This window comes from Nycticebus coucang, chromosome 4, assembly GCF_027406575.1.
Source record: "Nycticebus coucang isolate mNycCou1 chromosome 4, mNycCou1.pri, whole genome shotgun sequence".
NCBI classification, from domain to species: Eukaryota; Metazoa; Chordata; class Mammalia; order Primates; family Lorisidae; genus Nycticebus; species Nycticebus coucang.
This window is the reverse complement of record NC_069783.1, coordinates 125,118,015-125,141,540: the sequence shown is the minus strand read 5'-3', so window position 1 is coordinate 125,141,540 and position 23,526 is coordinate 125,118,015. Positions and strand designations below refer to the sequence as shown.

The 23,526-nt window shown below is 46.6% G+C and overlaps 1 protein-coding gene across 1 annotated transcript; it reads right to left on the bottom strand.

Annotated features, from left to right (window-relative positions):
* Nucleotides 1-1,950: 1,950 nt before the first annotated feature.
* On the bottom strand, nucleotides 1,951-23,526 carry GLTP (glycolipid transfer protein). Its single transcript, XM_053590055.1, has 5 exons — nucleotides 23,273-23,526; nucleotides 8,140-8,198; nucleotides 7,006-7,139; nucleotides 4,888-5,038; nucleotides 1,951-2,753 (listed from the first exon to the last, which is right to left on the bottom strand). Exons 1-5 carry the CDS (start codon nucleotides 23,373-23,375, stop codon nucleotides 2,571-2,573), a joined length of 630 nt encoding a protein of 209 aa, XP_053446030.1. The 5' UTR covers nucleotides 23,376-23,526; the 3' UTR covers nucleotides 1,951-2,570.

Sequence of the window (23,526 nt, the reverse complement as noted above, 5' to 3'; positions counted from 1 at the left end):
CTCCACGAAGGAATTGCCCTCCCAATCTTACTGTATTATGTCAGAGACACAGAGAAGATCATTTTGAAAGAAGAGATAGATTTGCCGGCAGAATTTTGTATTTGTAGGAAACACAAAAGAAAAAACCTAAAAGAGCTTGGAAAAAAACAGTAGCAATCCTAATATCAGCAATATTAGCAAATAGAATGAAACTGGAGACAGGAAGAAACTTAGTTCTGGCTTGAACCTCTTGGTCATGCCAGAGGGAGCTTTCCAAACTGGATATCTGCATGTATCTGGATGTGTTAGACTGTGCACAAGAGCCTTGAAGGTATGCCATAAGTTTCAGTGTCAAGTTCAAAATTCTTGATAGTTCGATGTCAGACACATACACACAGTCAGCTCTAGGTCAAGTCACCAGGTCTTTGCCTATTGCCTGAAGTGTCCCCTGCCCTCCTTCTCTGCTAGGCTCTTCACACTCACCCAGTCTCGGTGCAAGCCTCAACTCCCTAAGATGCATCTCAGGATGTGGCTTCTCATCTGTGGCCCCAAACTCCTACTAGGCATTGAACACTGTATATCATCATTTTTGTTTCTTGAGACAGTCTCAAGCTGTCACCCTGGGTAGAGTGCTGTTGTGTCACAGCTCATAGCAACCTCAAACTCTTGGGCTTAAGCGATTCTCTTGCCTCAGTGTCCCAAGTAGCTGGGACTACAGGCACCGGCTCCACTGCCTAGCTGTTTTTTTTTTTTGGTGCAATTGTCATTGTTGTTTTAGCTGGCCTGGGCTGGGTTCGAGCCTGGCAGCCTTGGTGTATGTGGCCAGCGCTTTACCCACGGAGCTATGGGCACCGCCCTATATCATCATTATTGATCTACTGATCCATCTTGCCCACTAGACTATACACTCTGTAAGAACAAGAGGAAAGTAAAATAAATATTTCCCTCTACATGTAACCCTAGCATCAGCAAAAAAAAAACACCCCAAAATCAGCCCATGATAAAGTGCAAATAATCATTGGGCAACAGGTCTCAGAAGCCAACAGGGATGGGTGAGGACTGAGGCAAAGTGGAAAACAGATCCCACTCCTTCTGCCCACCCCAAGGGACAGTTATCTTGCAGCTCCTGCCAAGCAGCCTGATTTTTCAAAAGAAACTGGAAACCCAGTTTTGTTTCAATGTGAAATTCTCCAGTTTCTCTATGTAGCAATCAGTTCTGTTTTTCAAAACCATGGAGGCCAGAAAACAGGTCCTTGGCAGAAGTTGGTAAAGGTTACCAGCTATAACCTCTGATGGGGGGCAGTGTTCAAGAACCAAAACAGCACACAGATGTGATTCCAAAATAGAGATTTATTTATTAAGGATTATTTAGCTTTTGCATAAAAATCACTAGTTGTTCCTCATTGGGTTTTTTTTCAATACACATCAATACTTTGGGGGTTGCTCTTTTTGCCCCCACACTTTAAAAAATACAGCTCTTTTTAATGCCAGGAAGGACAGTTAAGGCAGTGAGGCATTTCCTTGGGTCTGAGCAGATGGAGGTTTCATCACTCCTTCTCAAGAGAATGCACATAGTAGGCAGTTTCTTAGGCTGGAAAAGCTGTCCCTGAAGAAAAGAATTATGCAGAAGAATGCAAATACAGTCATCCATGGACAATTGTTTGTGTGCCACTGCTTTGTAAGAAATGCCTCTTGGGGGCGGTGCCTGTGGCTCAGTCGGTAAGGTGCTGGCCCCATATACCAAGGGTGGCGGGTTCAAACCCGGCCCCGGCCAAACTGCAACCAAAAAATAGCTGGGCATTGTGGCGGGCGCCTGTAGTCCCAGCTACTCGGGAGGCTGAGGCAAGAGAATCGCTTAAGCCCAGGAGTTGGAGGTTGCTGTGAGCTGTGTGAGGCCACGGCACTCTACTGAGGGCCATAAAGTGAGACTCTGTCTCTACAAAAAAAAAAAAAAAAAAAAAAAAGAAATGCCTCTTGGTCATCAAAGGTTTGCTGGTTGATTTCAACTAAAAAAAAAAAACTGTCTGGCAAAAGACAGAGAGAACAGGGTTTATAATGATAGTGGTTGGGCTGTGCCAACCACATGAGCACACACACCAGTTTGCTTTTTTAAAAAACCCACAATAGGAGTCCTGCATAATTTCAAATCAAATTCTTCATAGTCGTTAAAATACCCAAAACATCATTCAGTGAGATCCTCAGGAGGACATGTGCTTATTTTTAAAGTGAGGCGGATGATGTCATTTCCCCAGAGCCATGTTCATTGTTGGAAAAAAACCAAAAAACCCTAGGACTTGATTTATTAGAAACGTTAATCGACTTTTACCACACTGAAATGAAGGTATAAAGTCAGTCTAAGCTGTTTGTGAAATTCAGAAGAGATTTGGAAGATCGTTATTTATTGCTCCATTAGCATAGACCAGAAAAAGATGACTTTAAAAAAAAACGGGGCCATCCCCTGTAGACCCCGGCAGGACCCTGGCAGCTCTGGGGGATGCAGGCCAAGGCAGCCCAGCGGCTTGATTCACAGTGATCGGGTTTGCCTTTCTGCAAGTGGCCATGTGTTGGGGCGAGCCCATAGCTGGGCGTGCCTACACCTTGTAGTTGAGCTCAGCATTCATCTTGGTGTACATCTCATAGATGACGTCGATGGTGGCCGTGTAGTTCACCAGGAAAAGGCGGATCTTCTCCAGACACTCCTCCTCAGTCACGTTCTGCCCCTTGGAGAGCGCTTTCAGGAAGTCGGACTTATAGGGGGCTGCGTACAGTGCTGCCTTGAGGTGGGCAAGAGGGGAGCAGGCACAGTGTTAGCAGGGACCAAGACACCAGACCAGCACTTGGGGGTCTGGGAGGGGATCTTCCCAAGGTCTGTGTTGGGCAGGGGTCTGTGCTACTGGTGGCATTAGAAAGGAAAGGAGAAGGAAAAGGAAGTTGTTTTCCCTTCTACCCCAGTGTGGGACAGCAAGAAGGACATCAGCCTTGGGGACAGACAGACCTTAGTGCAAATTCCAGCTTGTGCCGCCGACTAGCTGTGAGCCTTGAGCATGTTACTTAGCCTCTCTGAGCCTCAGTTTCCTCATCTGCAAAATGGGGATAATAATGGCACCCACCTAATCAGGTTGCTTTTATTAGGATTAAAGAGGTTGGTCATACAAAGCATTCAGCATAGGACCAGGCATACAGGAGGTGCCCAACACAATATCAGGCGGCACACAATAGGTGCTCACTGTAGGTACACCTCTTCCCTCCGGGTTCTCTGGTCTGGAAAAGGTGAACTGCTTCTTGGGAAAACCCACTTTTGGAGCTGGGGAGATGACCACTAATCCATGCTGCGGTCTCTCTTTTGTCCTTAGAGGGATGATACTCCCTAAATTTCAGGGCTGATCTAAAACTTGCAAAGTGTGGAGAATCAGAAATCCACAGAATTTTACAGCCAGAAGAAAACAGATGCAACTGTTAAAGGATAAAAAGCCTAGCCTACAAGTTTGATAGTATGATGAAAGGATAAATAATGTTATCTTTCAGAATAAAAGTAGCAATAGCTCTGATTTACTACATGTAAACCATGTGTCCTAAACATTTTACAGGTTAACTCATTTAATCTTCACAATGTCCCTTTGAGATAGAGCCTATTTTACACTCATTTCAAGTGAAGAATTTAGGTTTAGGGAGGTAGAATTGCACACACCCCCACCATTTTGTGGTCAAGATAATTAACTTGTCACCTTGCAGTACATTGGTGAAGATGACAATTTGTGGTGCCCTGGGCCAAGCACAGAGGACACACTGTTTTTGTTTGTTATTGAGACTCATTTTTTTAACACTGGGTGCCATAGTCTCAGCCTAGCGCACTGTAACCTGAAATTCCTGGGCTCAAGAAATCCTCCTGCCTCAGCTTCCCAAATAATTGGGATTACAGGCATCTGCCACTACACCCAGTTAATTTTTCTATTTTTAGTAGAGATAGGGTCTTGCTCTAGGCTGGTCTTGAACTCCTGAGTTCAAGTGATCCTCCCACCCCGACTTCTCATAGTACTAGGATTACAGCATGAGCCATTATGCTGGGCCAGGACACATTGTTTTTATTGAGGTAGTGGTTGCTGCAAGTGTTTGTAGGGGAAAAAACACTGCAGGGAGGGTGTGGATGGCCCAGAGGTGGCTGTATGACCTGCCCCATAACAGCTGTTCCTGTCTGTCTCCCAACCCAGCCTCCCTGCAACCTGTGCCTTGTATGAAAAGTAGTGGCCTATCAGACCCTGATTCTCATGGCTGCAAGGGTAGGCAGGTAATGGGAGCTGCAGCAAAAGGGGTGGCTGCACCAGGCTAGGTACTGTCCCACAGACTAAGATAAGGGTGCAGTGAGAGCCAGAGTGGCCAGCAGCCTGTAAAAGCACCCTGAAGGCCTTCTGACATCTTCCCAGTGGGCCTCTCAGCTTGGTGACCCTAGGGGCCCTCAGCTAAGCAGTATGGTGCTGGACCCCCCAACATAAGCCACCAAAACCTCTGAGGGCTAGTGTCTGTTCAGCAGATGCTCCCATGGGAACAGAGGCCCTTCTTCCCCACCTAGCCCAGTGTGAGAATCCAAAGAGCCAATGGGGCTAGCCCACCATCAACCTGAGTCCTTCAGAGGCTCCACTGTGGTTTCTCTTAATTGCTCTCCATCAGGCCTCATGGACCGAGGCACCTAGAGAAAAACATAGAGCATCTACAATGACACTCACCACGGTTAGGAACAGGGCCGGCCAAGTGCACTTCAGGGAGAAACCTCAGTGTACCAGCCTCACCCTAGACAGGGAAGCCCTTCCTGAGCCCCAGTGGGCAAACGTAGGCTCCAGGAGGCCACGGCCAAGTAGTGGCAGAGCCTCCCTGCAAGCTGGTGGTGCCTCCAGGCCTGCGGGGGTGGCTCACCTGGAAGATCTTCTGCACAATCCAGCCGTGGTACTTCTTGAGGGCCATCTCGTAGGCCTTGGTGGCGTTAACGCGGATGAGGTTGGGGTGGTTCTCATCCCGCTCCCCGTCACAGATGCTCTGGAGGAAGACCTGGATGAAGCGAAGGCCTCTGTGGCCCAGAGAGGAGATGGTTTCTGAGGACCCTTCGTGTCCTGCCTCATCAATGAGCCAGCACACCCATCACAGTGGGCCCAGATGTGCTTGGAATTAAGCCTGGAATGTGTACACATGAGTGTTTGGCCAGACGCAGTGGCTCATGCCTGTAATCCCAGCACTCTGGAAGGCCAAGGCAGGTAGATCACTTAAGCTCACCAGCTCAAGACCAGCCTGAACAAGAGTGAGACCCCATCTCAAAAAAATAGCCAGGTGTTGTGGCAGGCGCCTGTAGTCCTAGCTACTTGGGAGGCTGAGGCAAGAGGATCACCTGAGCCCAAGAGTTTGAGGTTGCTGTGAGCTATGACACCATGGCATTCTACCAGGGGCAAGAAAGTGAGACTGTCTCAAAAAAAAAAAAGGGGGGGGGGCGGGGAGTGGTTATTCCTGAATTGCTATCTTTATCTTCTGCTTAGAAGCCCAACTCAAAATCTCTCTCCACTAAATCTCTCTCCACTAAGGCTGGTGCTAGCCTGTGACAATAGTCCCGCAGACTATAAAATCCCTGAGGGTAGGTAGGGTCTGGGTCTTCCTTGTCCCTTTCGGTGTCCACATGGCCTCTCATGGGCCAGCACATGGCAGGCAGCCATAAATGCCTGAGGAATGCATTGGTATCTGTTCAGCAGTTGCCCCTATGGGGACATCTGGCCCCTCAAAGGGCTCATGGACCACAGACCATGGACACCTTGGGGAGACAGGGCCTTTGCTCACCTGGGCTCCCCCTCTCCCCTACAGTGGGGAGGCTCTCTCTAAATCCACTATATTGCTCTGAGATCATGCAATGGCCTCATCTCCCTAAGCCAGTCTGTACCCTACAATAGCCACTTTAGCCCTTCTTCAAAGGGTAGTGTAATGCATTTGAGAGCCAGAGGGTGTGAGGTTCAGCAGGGAGCCTAAATTAAAAATTAAGACTAATTAAAAATCTGCCCAGGCGGCGCCTGTGGCTCAAGGAGTAGGGCGCCGGTCCCATATGCCGGAGGTGGCGGGTTCAAACCCAGCCCCGGCCAAAAACCACAAAAAAAAAAAAAAAAAATCTGCCCAGCACCGGTCCTTTTGTGGACACCATCTCATATCTTGCTCCCCTCAGTCCTACGAAGCTGAGCTTAGCACAATCAGTGCTTTTCACAAAGGAAAGCACTGAGGCTCTCCCAAGAGGCTCAGTTATAGGCCAGGATGCCAACCCAGCCAGCCTATCTCACCTCCCAGCTAGGGCCCTTCCCTCACTGCCCCTCACTGTCTCACTGGGGTCCCCAGATAAGTTGCTTTGCTCCCTTCCTACAAGAGGTTGGGGATCAGGTCAAAGCAGGAGTACTGGGCTTAAAGACTGGAGAGTCTGTAGGTGGCAGGGGACAGTGTAGGTTCACATCAGAATGTCTGCCACCCGCCCCCCAGCCCACAGATGCATTTGTACAAATTAGATAGAACTCTTCCTCAAGACATGTATTTCTATCGAACTATCATAATATACAAATCCACCTTGTGCATGATGTGACCAGCCCTAAACAAGAAATCTCTGTGCAGTACACAACATGCACAACTGTGCTTGGATGACCTGAGCATGTCATTTGCCTCCAGAAGCCCCTGTGGCTGCCTCTGTGAAATGAGGATCTAACTCACAGTGCATGAAATCTGATCAGCCATACAGAACTCAGTATGATGCCCAGAATGGAGTATGAGCTTGCTTGCTATGGTCTCATGGGAATGGGACAAGGAAATGACACTGACAGGCAAGCCCTGGCCCTTGGAAGCCTTTTTCTCAGCCATCAATTAGCATCACCTGAAGGGCTAGGGAGTAGCCTTCTCTCCTGGCCACAGCAGAAATCTAGGCAGCAGCAGGCTTAGTCCTTCCCCCCCACCCGGGACCCCCCCTCCCATTCCCACAAGAGTCCAGGTTCTCCAGGTATAGTCACCTGAGCCTATTACCTTTTCAGCCACATCAGCGCCAGTGTGGCTCCCACTTTGGGCCACTCTGCTCCATACATTTCTTTCTCCACTTCTAGGATGTTCTGCAGGGTTCGGAACTTGGCTGGGTTGGTGTCATACACAGCTTTGATTTTCTGAAATAGAGCACATGGGGTTTTCCCCTTAGAAAATCTGCTGCCACGGGCACCTGCCACAGGCACCTGGCTGAGAAAGGGCCCAGTTGGCGTTTCCTTCTCCTTCCAGCCTGCCAAGGACAAGACACGTAACAATAACTACGTGTTTGCACCCCCCATGAGCTGGGACATGCACTGCCTAACATGTTTCTCATGGCAACCCTAAGGTTACTCTGTCATTATCCCAATTTACAGATGAGGACACTGAGGCTCAAAGAGGGGCAGAGAGGTGCCCAAAGCTACATAGCTGGTCCAGGAGGGAGTGGGCCCCAGCCAGCTCCTGACTCCATGTTCTCTAACCACCACTGACACTATCTCAGACACCCCATATCTGAAGTATCACTTTCATGGACAAGGGGAAATAGGCTCTGGGAGTCAAGAGATATCCAGGAACAAAGGCCTCTGAGTTGGAATCAGGTAGGCCTGGGTCTGAATCCCAGCTCTGCCATTTGCTGTGTGACCTCAAGCAAGGACTTCCAGCCCTCTGAACCTCTGTTTCCTCATCTGTAAAAAGAACCAGGCTCAAAATGCTGCTGGGATGAAAAAATGACATAATATAGTGTGTGTCCCAAGCCCTAGGCTGGGCCCTAACTGGATCCCCATGGGGACAGCTTCTATGGGTGGGGCTTGGCATCAGGGACTCTCAGGACTGAGGACAGGGAGAGCCAGGCTGATGCCACCCAAGGACTTTAGCATTTATTTGGTAGAGTAAATGAAAAAAAATCTATGGGTTCCTCCTCAAGGCCAACCCTAGACTCTGTCCCAGCCAGGCTATGACCAGACAGCATGATTGCAAAGGACTGAGAACCCTGAGTCAGCTGATGGAGCCAAGCCTCTTTGTCTCTTTCCCCCTGCTTAGCCTGGGAAGCTTGCAGCTAGGAGCAGGGCACTTGTGACCCCAGGCAGGGTTTAGATTCCTGATGTAGATGTCAGGGCTGCAACTGCCAGGCCATGTACGTACCGTGATGTTGCCACTTATATCTGCCTTGATGGGAGTAAACACTGGGGACCCAAGGCAATCTGGGGACAAAACAAGAAGAGAGGTTTAGACTCCCGACAAGAGTGACATCTAGGACTACCACAGGCCATGAAGGCTGGGGGACAAAAGAGGAAGTCTTGTGGTGTGTTTGGTGTGTCCAGGGGAAGGCAGACTTGTTCACAGGCAGGCTGGGGCACATCACCCCAGCTTTCCATGGTTCCTGAGCTTTCCTACTCTCCTCACTGCTGAGTCCAGAAAAGTGGGCTCGCTAAACCAGATACACCAGATACAGGTGACAAAGACCCCAGCAGGCCAAAGATGGGCTCCAAACCCTCAGGAGGGAAACACCAAAGCCCATGACATCAGGGCAGGGCCTCTGTGTAGGCACCAACTGACCACCCAGGGCTGGAGGCCTGGAGGAGGAACTTCTGCAGGCCAAATTCCACCCAAGGTGACCCAGCACCCTGGCCAGCCATCTGGAACATTCTAATTGCAGCTGTGAAATGACATGCATGGGGGAAACAGTGTTAGACACTTAAACCCAATAGAAAGGAGGTGGTCTAGAGATTCGGACAGACAGGCTATGAATCTTCCCCCTACTTCTCCGCTAATCTAGCCTCCTTGCCTCTGCGTGCCTCAGTTTCCTCACATGTCAAATAGGTTAGTAATGGTACTTATTACTATTAAGGTAATGAGGGTCATCATAGGAATTAAAAATAATAGATTAGGCAGGGTATGTGGCTCAAGCCTATCACCCTAGCACTCTGGGAGAACAAGGTGGGAGGACTGTCTGAGGCCAGGAGTTTGAGATCAGCCTGAACAAGAGTGAGACCCCATCTCTACCAAAACTAGAAAAATTAGCTGGGTGAGACTCAGCCAGGTGATCACTTGAGCCCAGAAGTTTGAGGTTGCAGTGAACTATGATAATGTCACTCTAGCCCAGGTGACAGAACAAAACTCTGTCTCAAAAAAAAAAGAAATAAAAAATACAATAAAATAATGCATTGGACACATTTAGCAGAGTGCCCAGTACATGGCGGACACTCAATAAATTGACTTCAATCATTTTTATGACTTCTTATCATTACCAGGGTCAGGCTCTATGGTCCAGCAAAAGTCACCATGCCTGGAAGCTACCCAATCCCCCAGAGCCTCTGCTGAGGGGAAATCATACACAACCTGTGCCCCTTGCCACTCTCCACTCTGCTCCTAAGGTCTCTTTGTGGGCCTGCAAGGCTGTCCTGCCCTGCTATAGCATCCTAGGCTTTCTCCTTTTGGGGACGGAGCCTCCTTCCAATGCCTATGGAAGCAAATCTCCCCCAGGGGGTGCACCACAGCCTCCCCCTGGGCAGCCATAATGCAAACTGCTCAGAGGTCCTGGGTCAGTGGTCCAGGCTGAGCATTCTGGTCTCCCAGACATGCCTGCCAAGAACACTGATGAGGTGACTACTTAACCCTACCCTTTAACCTTATCTGATGTGCCACTGATCTCCACAGGCCTGGGGAGGTTATGCAAATTGTTAGCCTCATAGGAAGTATTTTCTCCCAGCACCTCCAAAGGACAACACATTCTAGAAAGCTCTCCATCCTTACCTTTCAAAAATGTACAATGAGCTGGGCACAGTGGTGCACACCTATAGTCCCTGCTACTCAGGAGGCTGAAGTGAGAGGATGTGTTGAGCCAGGAGGTCCAGGCCAGCCTGAGCAACATAATGAGACCCTGTCTCCTAAAAAAAGAATGTTTAATATCCAAAAGTTTACATTGGGTTGATGGGCATGAATGGAGGACAGATAGACAGGTATAGCAGAATATTAATGGTGAAACTTAGGTGGCAGGTGTAAGATTATTCACTATAAAATTCTTCCAACTTCCCTGTATGTTTCATTTTTTTTAATGGGCAATATTGGGGAAAAGTCAGGGTGTTTTATGCTCATAAAAGCTGTATTTCTGGCTTGGCGCCTGTAGCTCAGTGGCTAGGATACCGGCCACATACACTGTTGCTGACAGGTTCCAACCCGGCCTGGGCCTGCCAAACAACAATGACAACTACAACAACAACAACAACAAAAATAGCTAGGCATTATGATGGGCGCCTGTAGTTCCGGCTACTTGGGAGGCTGAGGCAAGAGAATCGCTTAAGCCCAAGAGTTGGAGGTTGCTGTGAGATGTGATGGCACAGCACTCTTCTGAATGTGACCAAAAAAAAAAGCTGTATTTCTTTCCTCTACTCTTTCTTTCAATTCCATTTCACTGTGACAGTGATTATAGCCACATGGGTAATGCTCTGTCTACCAGCTATCTTGCCCACCCAACTTGAGCTCTGAAAGGGCAGGGACCAAGTTGCCTCCATTCCCTGCTGAGCCCCTAGCACCCAGCCAGTGCCTGACCCGAGGAGGTGCCTAGGTGACATCAGTGGAATGAATGCGTGAAAGGATTACGAGGAATGTGGAATCTATTGGAGTATCTCCCTGCCAGGCTCCTTGCCTATGCATTTTGTTGTAGTTCAGATTGACCCAACCCAGTGGTTTCAAGTACTCATTCAACCAAGATGGAGAGGACGTGTGAAGGGTCTTGAGCCTCAGTTTCCCTGCTAATAATATGAGAATCCTAGTAAGACGTTTTCTGCAGGGTTGCTGTGAGGGGGAGAACCATCACACACACAAAATGGGCGTTCAGATTAGAAACCAGGGCTTGAGGACAGACGATCACCAACCATAGATGGTGGTTTGTTAGCTTTTCTCAATGACTTAGGTCTTTCAACACGCATTTCAGAGACGCAGAAAAATGTTACCCGGAGTCATTGGCTCTGAAAATGGCTCTTATACAGTTCTGGGCAGTCCTGCCCCGGGGTGGGGAGAAAGGCTTTTTGTTTTGTGTTCTCCTGGCAGTGCGCTCCGAAGGTCACGAGGCCGCCGTGGTCAGCAGGAGCTGGGCCCCTACAGCAGCTATCATTGTGTGTTATGGTCACCACCCAGGGCCAGAGCTTCTGCTCAACTGCAGGGGAAGAGCATGGTGCCTCAAGTACGCTTTCGAGGCTGGCACCCAGCAGAAGCAGAAAAGAGTGGCAAGACAGACTAGAAGAGAAGGAAGGTGAGGCAGGGACTGGGATCATGACCTCAGAATCCACTTCCATGCCACACATAGAAGGAGCTGCCAGCAGGACAAGCACCTCTCTATATATCTCTGCACATGCCACTGTGCACACTGAAGTCAGTTTGGGTTTGGAAGTATGTGGAAGTGAGCTGCCTGTGATTCACAGAGCTATGGCATAGTGCTCCAAGGCCAAGCAATCCTGGGTTTGAATCTCAGCTCTGGTGTGAGCATGGCCATGTCACTTAACCACCCCAGGCTCGGGCCTTTCTACAGGCCAGAGGGGCTGTGCATATAGAAGTGCTCCACTCCTATTTGGCTCCACTCCACTGGCTAAACCCTGATGCATCACTCCCTGAAGGCTGTTGGTTTATGTTGGTCTTTGGTGCAGTCCAAGGACACTAAGCCCAGAGACACTAAGAGACTTGCCCAGTGTCACACTGTGAGGGCCACAAAGCCAAGACTGACTCCACTACACCCTCACCTCTCTTTCTAGAATGTTTCCATCTATTTGTGTGCACTCAAAGAAAATGGGAAAACTCTTAACATCTTAAGATGATTTAATTCCCAAGCACATGGTAGCCTTTCTAATAGTTTAAACTCAAGCTTGTGCCTTCTCTGAATAGGTCACCCAGCCTTACCTTTCCTATAAAATGCAGCCCTGCCCCCAAATTACCCTTCTTGTTTGACCAGTTTTGCAGTTACCCCAAACTTGTTTTTGCTTTTTTTTTTTTTTTAAATAGTTGTCAGCAAACAGGCTTTTTAAAATGCAATCCAGAACCTGTTTGCCTGGAGGGAGGAAGGACACTTAGAGAATTTTCTAGTTTATCATTTTACGTCCAGGGAAAAAGGAAGCCATCATCAGACAGTGCCCGTAGCTCAGTGGGTAGGGCACCAGCCACATGTACCAGGGCTGCCAGGGCTGGTGGGTTTGAACCCAGCCCAGGCCTGCTAAAACAAAAAAAATAGTTGGGTGTTGTGGCGGGCACCTGTAGTCCCAGCTGCTTGGGCAGCTGAGGCAAGAAAACCACTTGAGCCCCAAAATTTGAGGTTGCTGTGAGCTGTGATGCCACAGCACTCTACCAAGGGCAACAAAGTGAGAATCTGTCTCAATAAAAAAAAAGAAAGAAAGAAAGAAAAAAAGAAACCATCTTTAAAAAAAGAGAAATCACATATGACCTCACCATGTTACTTCATAGAACCACTCCAATGGGTATAGATTCTAAATACAGCAATGCCTTGGTTATCTGGAACACCTGGCAAATGGCCCCTTCTGTTTAGTGGAGATTTTCTTCTGAGCATTCTATTCAACTCAGAAGATAAAAAGAAAAGACCAATAAATTTGATGATAAAAAAAAACAGAAAATACCTAGATGGTGCAGGGGGTAAATCTTATCACCAATCAAAGCCAAACAACTAATTGTAGGGTGAAGGGAGGTAGAAGTGGGAGTAGAGTCTGTGAGACTGAATATAATAGATAGAGACTATATCTGGACTGGTGTGTTAGCTCACACCTGTAATCCAAGCACTCTGGGTGGCCAAAGTGGGAGGATCACTTGAGGTCAGGAGTTCACAGCATGAGCAAGAGTAAGACCCCCATCTCTATAAAAGTAGAAAAATTAGCCAGGCTTGGTGGTGCATACCTGTAGTCCCAGCTACTCTGGAGGCTGAGACAGGAGAATCATTTGACCTAGGAGTTGGAGGTTGCAGTGAGCTCTGATGACACCACTGCACTTTTTTTTTTTTTTTTTTTTTTTGTAGAGACAGAGTCTCACTGTATGGCCCTCGGTAGAGTGCTGTGGCGTCAAACGGCTCACAGCAACCTCCAGCTCTTGGGCTTACGTGATTCTCTTGCCTCAGTCTCCCGAGTAGCTGGGACTACAGGCGCCCGCCACAACGCCCGGCTATTTTTTTTTGTTGCAGTTTGGCCGGGGCTGGGTTTGAACCCACCACCTTCGGCATATGGGGCCGGCGCCCTACTCACTGAGCCACAGGCGCCGCCCGACACCACTGCACTTTAACCCTGACAACAAAGCAAGACTCTGTCTCAAAAAAAGGCTATTATTCCTAATATGTAAAGAGCTCTTACAAATCAATAAGAAAAAAAACTACTTATAGAACAATGGGCAATTCACAAAAGAAATGAAAAGATGCTTAATCTCAATAATAAATAGAAAATAAAATTAAAACCATGAAATATCTTTCAACTACCAAATAATTTTATTACTATACCAATCTTCTCTAGTTCAATCATTCTGGACAGAACTCATCCAAATATAACACAAATGTTCCTGCTTTCATATAGAAAGCCATTTATAACTTTGTAAACAGAGCCATAAAGGTTTGACCCAGTAATGTCACTGCACCCTAAACCTTCACTAAATGGCTCTAGATAGTATGTCTTCAGGTTTTTAGGAAAGCTTTGCATATTTATTTTAAAAAATTTTTCCTGATGGTTGATGGCTACTTCTTCCTGCTTTGTCTGCAGTTCTTTGATTCTTCTTAAATCACCTTCAAATAAGAGACGATAGATACCAAGCAGAGGTTTCACACATGGCCTCTGTGAAAATTCTGTCTGGACAAGGCTATTCTGAGTTTCCCACCCGGGTTTCTGCCACAGTTCAGATGAGTGACACTGCCCAGAAAGGAGAATTTCCCATAAGCCAGCAGTCACCATATTGCCACACAAAATCAGCAAACCCATTCCCTCATTTTCTAGCCTTAACAGAGTTGGAGAATACTGACAGTTATGCTCTGAGCAATAATACCACAGCATATATCTGGAAATTTCCATCCTAGCTGCCCCTTCACACCTGCCTCTTCAAACAAGCGTCTCTTACAAACTGGTGACAATGATCATGGTAGGCAACAAGGTGACCAAATTGTCCCACCCTGACCCTCTCATTTCATCTCAGAGATAATTTTCATTCAAGAAAAAGCACCCTGTTTTTAAGTCCACAGCCTCACTTTCAGCTTCTGTGATTCAGAATGGACCACACCTAACCCAATTCATAAATAATTATTTCCAAAACGGAAGAACAGGATCCCTGTATCATGATGCTAGAAGCCTGGGATAGGCAGGTTCTAATTCAAACTCAATTTTTTTCTTCATAGCTGGATAATAAAGTTCAGTTGTTAAACTCATGGGGCAGATTAACTTTACAGGTGCTGGGTTACAAAGAGCATAATGGGAGAAACTCAAATTACAGCTGATGGAGATGAATCATTTATTAATCTGGGAGTGGGGGCTACCACAGATCAGTTTGCAATAAGGCCTATTTTTAAGGATAAGAGTCCTAAGAATGCCCACATTCCTAAAAGTGGTTCCTGCTCTAAATTCTACCACCTAAAGAGGAAAGAGTGCTTAAAACAATTTAAAAATACTGCTTTTAAAACTCATCTGCATGACATGCCAGCTCTTTGTCTAAACTGCCCTGTTCAGCAAAAATCAGCTTTGGACTGGGAATAGAGTTGGGAAAATTATTTCTCTTACTTGTGGTGGGGCCTGGGAGAAATCAGTTAACCTCTCTGAGCCAGTTTCCTCATTTGTAAAATGTGGCTAACAATGGACCTCTCCTTATAGGGTTGTTGTGAGGATTAAATGAGGATGTATATAAAGAGCTGGGCATAGTTTCTGGCACTTAGTAGCTGCTCAATAAAAAAGAAAGTCTCGGCGGCACCTGTGGCTCAAAGGAGTAGGGCGCCAGCCCCATATGCCAGAGGTGGCGGGTTCAAACCCAGCCCCGGCCAGAAACTGCAAAATAAATAAATAAAAATAAAAGAGAAAGTCTTTTATGCACGCTTATTATTATAAATTATATCATCATCTTCATCTTTCCCAATAGGCAAAGCTTTTCTTTAGAGAGGAAATCCAGAAATAATAATCCCAATCTTTATAAAATCAAAGGAGAAAGAAACAACAGGTTTCCATAGAGTATCGTGTGTAACAAAAAACTCTAGGCTGGGCACCCTATAGCACTCTGGGAGGTTGAGGCAGGTGGATTACTTGAGCTCAGGAGTTTGAGACCAGCCTGAGCAAGAGTGAGACCCCGTCTCTACTCCCAGAAAAATTAGCTGGGAGTTGTGGTGGGCACCTGTAGTCCGAGTTACTCAGGAGGGTGATGTAAGAGGATTGCTTGAGCCCAGGAGTTTGAGGTTGCTGTGAGCTATGACACCAGGGCACTCTACCCAGGGTGACAGAGTAAGACTCTGTCTCAATAAAAATAAAAATTAAAGTTAAAAAGTTCTAAAAAATAAAATCAAAGTTAAAAAGAGAAGGAGGAGGAAGATCAAGAGTGATTAACTGACCTGTGTAAAATTAGCAGAAGTCTCCCAATCATAAAATAATGACTTCAAATGTATTATAGACCATTAAAAAAGATATCTCAGGAGTGAAGTGAGGAACTTGGAGGAACAGCAATGCGAGAATAAATTGTTTCTGAGCATGAGGTTTTTATAGGACCCTGGAGAGGGATGAACCACTGCAATGACTTTGAAAAAGCTCACATACAGTTAACACTATAACAATTAAAAAAAAAAAAAAAGCCTCTGTAAGTCAGACTATAGAATGTAATAAAAGAAATTAACACTCACCAGGGCACAATGAAACAGAAACAGAGAACTGAAACAGAAACTGAAACAGAAAACTAACACTAGAACCCAACATTTCCATTCTAATAAGCTCATTGAAATAAGCACATGTCGGCTAGGTTCCTGTAGCTCAAGTGGCTAAGGTGCTAGCCACATACACCAGAGCTGGTGGGTTCGAATCCAACACAGGCCTGCCAAACAACGACAACTACAACCAAAAAATAGCCAGGCATTGTGGCGGGCGCCTGTAGTCCCAGCTACTTTGGGGGCTGAGGCAAGAGAATTGCTTAAGCCCAAGTGTTGCTGTGGGCTGTGATGCCACAGCACTCTACCTAGGGGGACAGCTTAACACTCTGTCACAAAAAAAAAAAAAAAAGGGTGGCGCCTGTGGCTCAAGGAGTAGGGCGCCAGTCCCATAGAACCGCCAGAGGTGGCGGGTTCAAACCCAGCCCCGGCCAAAAACCACAAAAAAAAAAGAAAGAAAAGAAAAGAAATAAGCACACATGTCAGGCCAGGCCAGACAGGAATTCCCTATTACTCTCCCTGCCCCACAAACACAGCACAAAAGGGTAAAAGGGCCCTGCCCACTTATCCCCTAGAAGGAGGACTTCCAACATCTTCCTGTATCCTGATGTGGTGTGGGCCTCCCCTGGTATGGGGCTGGACCTACTTCACAGCTTTGTAACCTGGTCCCCTTCCTAGCTTTGTAACCTGGGCACATCACTCTGCTTTTCCGAACCTCAGTTTCCTCTTCTGTAAAATGGGGCCATTCCCTCCAATTTAGTAAGGTCATCATGAGGATTAGAAATGAGTTATTGCCTAGTTAGAGGTTACCGTGAGCCGTGTGACACCACGGCACCCTACCCGGGGGCTGTGCAGTGAGACTCTGTCTCTACAAAAAAAAAAAAAAAAAAAAATGAGTTATTGCCTAGTTCAATGCTTGACCCTGGGAATCACTCAAAATTGGGGCAATGTGAGTTATAAACTGTCATGCATTATAGTTTACGAAGCCCTTTTTCATGAATTCTTCCCATTCCCTTTCACTTTGATATTGACTGGGCACTTATGCTCTGCCAGGCACATTGCTGGATCCTGGGAGGGCCTGACTTCCGCCACTAAGGAAGTTATAGTAGGGTATTGTCCCTTCAAGCAGCCCTGTGCTACTGATGAGGGAGGGGCTAGACAAATTAGCAGGCAACAGAGCACATGCCATTTGACCTGCAGTCTGCACTGGGCTTGGGACCTCATAAAGGAGGGAGCTAGAGAGATTCTTGACTTATTAGGCAGCCAAGCAGCTGGCCCCATGCCCTTGCAGTCAGTCACCAAGACTCAGGGGTCGCTTCTTTTTGGCAGATCCCTATTTCCCAAGGGCTGTATGGCAACAGGTTCAGTTCATTAAAGGCCTAGGGTTATCTGACCTACCTACACAAGGATTTGGTGGCCCCAGGCAGGAGCATGAAAATCACTTTGTGAAATCACCCCCATCAAGGTTCGAGGGTTCAGCTTCCCCATGTATAGTTGGGGCTGCAGGCTTTGGGGGAAGTACTTGCTCGTGGAAAAAACCGCATGGAACTCAAGCTTAGTCCATTCAACTGTCCACAGTGTTCAGAGCACACATGTCAGAGAAAAACAACCAGATTCAAAGTGATTTCTCCCTCTGAGTGTCAACAACAGCCAACTCAGGGCTGGTCCTCAGATTGACAGGAAAACACAAGAGGATAGCCTGAAGCCCTCTTTCGAGATTGTACCTAGGCCACGTGGGATCATGAGCATAACCACCACTGATACCAGCACACAGAAGGTGTTCCTGAAGGCTAACCAGCCTCAGTTACTGCTTGCAAATGCATCTCCAACTGAGGACCGGAGCATGCAGGCAGTTTCAAAATTGTAAAACCATTGCAGCAAGTTGTCTATTTGGTTTCTCTCCCCCACCCTGACATTGTTTCTTCTTCCCAGGGACATAATCTATATCTGGTTCCTGTAGGATCCAGCCGTCCAGAAGACAGAAGCAGGTGGATTGATTGAGCATAGGAGTTAGAGACCAGCCTGGGCAAGAACGAGACCCTGTCTTTACTAAAAAATAAACTAGCCAGGTATTGTGGCAGATGCCTATAATCCAAGTTTCTTGGGAGGCTGAGGCAGCAGGATCGCTTAAGCCCAAGAGTTTGGGGTTGCTGTGAGCTATGATGCTACAGTACTCTACACAAGGTGACAGAGTAAGACTCTGTCTCAAAAATAAATAAATAAATAAATAAATAAAATCTGCTGCAAGATATGAAAGGGGTTAAGTATTTTAATTTGGAAAGAGATAGGAAGGCAAAGTATCTTCAAGAATTCACAAGAATGGAAATGGAACAAAAACCCTTCATTCAGCACATATTTAATATTACTAACTTGCCAAGTGCTAGGCATTGAAATAACTCAAAGTCACATAAAGTGATAGGTTCCATGGGATTTTAAGGGAGTCAGGAAAGACTTTCTGGATAAGGTGATCACTAAGCTGATTTCTTAAGAACAAGTGGATCCCAACCAGGCAAAAGGGAGGTTGTGGGCTGGAAAATGGAGTGGTCCACCAGGCAGAGGGACTGCTATGGGTAAAGCTCTGGAGGCAAGTGAGGGCATGATGCCATGTGTGGGACTGTAAGCCAATTAGAAAGGCTACAGCACAGATTTCAAGGTGGGGTAATAGGGAGCCAATGAGGCTTCTAGGCAGGAAGTGGGCAACACTTTAGTCTTTTATGACATCTAAGTCTCCCCACCCCTGCCCTCCAATTGTTTTTTTTTTTTTTTTTCCTTTCCTATCATGTTCAGCCAGGACCTCTAATTGGTAATGTTTTAGAAGAGCTGCAAAAATGACCTGAAAAATGAGAGAGGCGGCCTCACAGAAGTCAGTCTTGCAAACTGATCAGTCAAGTGAGATCTGATTACTGGGTCAAGATAAGAGAGAGAAGATGGACAAAGGGCTGGCCTCTTAGAGGATGTAGTAAAACCTGTGCAACTTGAGAGATTCAGATTGGCGATACAGAGGAGAGGCAAGTACAAGATGTGGATGCTCTAAATCAGGCAAGCAGGAGGCTGACTGCAGCCCATGCCCACTGAAGTAGAAAGACTCAGCCTTCACCATGCTCAACCAACTTTGTCACAAACCACACCCAACCGACAAAGGTTTAACAAACATGGTTCCCAGCACCAATTAGAGGGTTAAAAAAACAAAAATTGTGGCTATTCTAATAGCCACACACCCTTCAATGCAGCGATTTCACTTCTACAAATGAGAAATAACCGAAGAAATGCAGAAAGAAATATACACAAGGATGTTCACTGCAGCACTGTTTACCAGAGCAGAAAATAAGCAGTAAGGTGAATGTCTAATAGCAGGGTATTGATTAAATAAATTCTGGCCACATTGAAACAATAGAATCCCAAGCAGCTATAAACAATGATGTTGACATGAAAAGATAGATGTCCATGCTATACTATTGGACAGAAAAGCAGGTTATACATTTTTTTTCAGAGATAAATGTACATGAATCTGGAAGGGAAATACTCTGAAATGCCAGCAGAGATTCTCTCTTTAAAACCTTACCACAAAATGTTGTGAGAAGATTAAGTGGACTAATCTATATAAATTATTTAGCACACAGTATGTGCTCAATAAATGACAGGGAGTATTAGTTTGAGTCCCACCGACAGTGTAAAAGTGTTTCCTACTCTCCACACCAGCATCTGCAGCTTTAGGACTTTGTGATGTGGGCTATTCTCACTGGGGTTAAGTGATATCTCAAGGTGGTCTTGATTTGCATTTTTCTGATGATTAGGGATGATGAGCATTTTTTCATGTGTTTATTGGCCATTCATCTGTCTTCTTAGGAGAACATTCTGTTCATGTCTCTTGCCCTGTGATAGATGGGATTGTTTGTTCTTTTTGTGTTGATTAATTTGAGTTCTCTGTAGATTCTAGTTATTAATTCTAATTTGTAACATGCAAACATCTTTTCCCATTCTGAAGGCTGTCTGTTTGCTTTAATTATTGTGTTCTTAGCTGTGCAGAAGCTTTTTAGCTTAATTAAATCCCATTTATTTATTTTTGTTGTTGGTGTGATTGCTGATGGGATTGCAAAGTAATATGGCCTCTTTGGAAAGAATTATGGAGAATACTCAAAGAATTCAAAATAGACATTACGTTTGATGTCTGTAATCACATTACTAGGTATATACCCAGAAGAAAAAAAATCATCATAAGGATACTTGTATAAGAATGTTTATTGCAGTTGGATTCACAATCACCAAGATATGGAATCAACCCAAGTGCCTGTGAATGAATTAATAAACTGTGGTATATGTATACCATGGAATACTCTTCAGCCATAAAAAAGATGGAGACTTTACATCTTTTGTACTAACCTGGATACAGTTGGAGAACATTCTTTTTAGTAAAGTATCACAAGATTGAAAAAGCAAGTATCTAATGTATTCTATACTAATGTAAAGCCAGCAGAAAAACTAATACACACCCACACAAGAGAAAAATTCAATTCAATTCAATTGAAGTTGGGGGGTGAAGGAAGAGAGGGGAGGATGAAGGGGAACTGGTGTGTTCTCACCTAATAGGGACAAAGTAAGGGTACTTGGCACACCTCCTGGGTGAGGGACACAATTACAACAGAGACATCACCTAACAAATGCAAACATTGTAACTTCATTGTTTGTACCCTCATATTAATCTGAAATTAAAAATTAAAAAAAATGACAGGGAGATTTTTATTTATCATTTGTTTTTGCTCAACTTTCCTTCAATCAACCGATCTTCCTTGGAGAAATAAATACTTGTTAAAAACACAGATTTCAGCTCTTTGCCACATTTTTAATCTACAGCAACCCTTCTTACTCAGAAGTGATTTTGCTTCCCTGGAGAAAGTTGTGTTTGCCATAATTTGGGGAGAGGGAATGCTACTAGCCTCTACTAAATAGTAGCCAAAGATGTGGCTAACATCTACAATGCCCAGGACAGCCCCAACACACAAAGAATGATCTGGCCCCAAAGGTTGGCAGTGCCAAGTTGGAAAACCCTGATTTTGAGGAAACTGTTATTGCAATGCCTTTCAGATTCCTTGTGTCCATCACCCCGGATATGTTCCTTTCAACAGACACACACCCTACCCAGATCATCCAGGTGACCAGACACAGTCAAGGCTAGACAGAACCTAGTCTAGACAGAACCCCTGTGTTAGAGCTTTCAGTGGATCCTGATCAACCACTGAGTCCTACAGAAAAATCCCTGGTGGAAGAATCCTCCTAAAGTTTGAGTCTTAATTAAACCCTCAGGAGAAATTCTCCCCAAGAAAAGCATTAAAAAATGGGTCAAAATGGATTATCACTTTTTTTTTTTTTTTAAGAGTACTGAGAATTATTCTCTTTGGTGAACAATAAAAAGCTCTGATGGGCAGAGGGGCCCTGCAGTGGTTAACCCTTTGGTTACCAACCCCACGGAGGCTTTTGTATAAATGGTAGTTCTGTCAACAGATGTGACATGCCACAGCACAGGGATTGCAGCAGAAACAAGGGTCCTTTTGAGACCAGGGAAAGGGAGGAGGAGATGCTCTTTAGCCCTGGCACCAGGTTACTGTGGGATCTGGCTGGCCACCTCCCTTTTTCCTCTAAAACCAGCCAGATGATGACATTGAAGGATGGTGCCTCCAAATGCAAAGCTGACATGCAACCACGATGAAGATAAGGGAAAAAAAGGCCACAGAACTTCACCTGAGGTTTCTGCTCTGGGCACCACTGACATTTACAGCTGGATCATTCTTTATTTGGGGGGGCCGGGGGGGCTGTCTTTTGCACTCTGGGACAGGACATGTGAAATTTCCCTAGGCTTGAGGCTCTGTCTCCAAAAAAAAGATAGTTTTGTACATTTGTACATTCGACAGTATCAACTGAGCACCTTCTATGTGTCAGGCACTGTTCTGGGCACTGGAGACACAGCAGTGGATGTAAAAGATCACCCTCCTGCTCTCAGGTTGCTTATCCAGATCTAAGAATGATATAAACCAGGCAATTGCTCTCAAACACTGATTAATCATCCACCATAGGAAGAAACCCAAACTGGATTCAGGAAAATATATAAAAGCCACTACTCTCCACCCCCTGCAGCAAAACCTGTTTAGCATGCCCCAGTGCTTTACACATAGCACCTAATCTCCTCACAGCTAGCCTAAGTGATCAGCACTCCCATTTCTCAGATGCATCTCAACAGTCACAGGTGGTGGGCCAGGACATCCTTGACACTGAGGTAGAGAAAAACTGTGGACTCCATGTTAACCACAACTGCCCCAAAGCTCACAGCACTGTAGGAAACACTACCCACCAAAAGCCCTGAGCACCCAAGAGGGGTAAGGCCAGCCACTGCCCTGGGGGCCAAATCTTTTCAGTCCAATTTAATCTTAAGGTTTCCAGTTTATGGGTTTCAGCTGGACTCTGCCCTAGGGGGGCTAGTATCTTCTCACAAGGCCACCTACTGAGCCACCAGGGCAGGGCAGAACCTGCATGGAAGAGAAGAAAGCAGCGGCTCAGGTTGCACCCTTTACCCAGACAGAAAGGCAAAGGGCAGGGGCAGATGGTATTGGCTTCTATTTCCCACTTTCTACCCAGGGCCTGCGCTGGGTTGGGTCAGGGGCAAACACAGTGGGGAGGATAGAGGGTCTGAAACTGGGCTACCTTCCCAGTACTCCCAGAACTTCTTCAACATGACATGGAGTCTTCCTCTTTCAGAGCCCAAACTGAGGCAGGGATTCATGCTAAGTACCCCGTGTCTTATGTCACCCCACAAAGCAGCTGCCAGGACCCTACCCCAGTCCTAACTGGAGGGAAAACGTTAGGTGGCTTCCCCTAGTAAAGGGACTTAGAGTTTTCAACTCCATCTTCAAAATTCCCTCCCTGCCAGCCCCTTCAGGCTTCCTACTCTTGGCGGGGAAACCGGGAGTCCTTCATCTGGAATGCGGGGACTCCGAGGGGAAGGGTTCAAAGGTTCCATGAGGGAGACACCCTGGGAGGGTTTAAGGAAAAGAGAGGGCTTAGGAAATGGGAGGATGCATTTTAAGCGGAGGAAGTTGAAAACCATTCTGAAAGAGACGCTAAGGATAAAGGAATTTGGGAGGGGAAGAGGAGGATGCTTTGCGGGAGAGGGATGACTGCTGCAGCAAGAAGAAGTGGAGGATTTGGGTGATCTAGGACTATGGGTGTCTGGGGATGTGTGGGAAGAGGAGAAAGTGACACGTTCAGGGGAAAGGGGATCTCAGGGACCTGGTTAAAAAGGACTTGAAGTGCCTAGAGGAGAGATGATTTGGGAATATTCTGGAGAAGGAGGGTTTGGGGGCATCTGGGAGCGCCCCGAGGCAGGGATGCGGGCCAGTTCCCTCTTTCACCCTGACTTACCAAAGAAGGGCGGCAGATGGGACACTGCCTCGAGGAAGGGCCCGGTCTCGATCTGCTTGTCCGCGGGCAGCGGCTTCAGCAGGTGCTCGGCCAGCAGCGCCATTTCCGGATCGAGGCCGGCGGTAATGCCCCAGCCCGCCCCGCGGGCGTCCACGCCGCCCCCCGGGCCGCCGCCGTCACCGCCGGGGCCGTCACCACCGCCTTCCTCAGGTTCTAGGGAAGCCAGCGTCGCCACTTCCGCCCGCGCAGCTCCC

Excerpts from the sequence above, each read along its gene's own strand:
- GLTP (XM_053590055.1), bottom strand. The coding sequence starts at position 23,375 with ATGGCGCTGCTGGCCGAGCACCTGCTGAAGCCGCTGCCCGCGGACAAG. Across the intron at positions 8,199-23,272 it reads CCATCTGCCGCCCTTCTTTG|ATTGCCTTGGGTCCCCAGTG; the intron begins GTAAGTCAGGGT and ends TTTTGTCCCCAG. Across the intron at positions 7,140-8,139 it reads ATATAAGTGGCAACATCACG|AAAATCAAAGCTGTGTATGA; the intron begins GTACGTACATGG and ends GCTCTATTTCAG.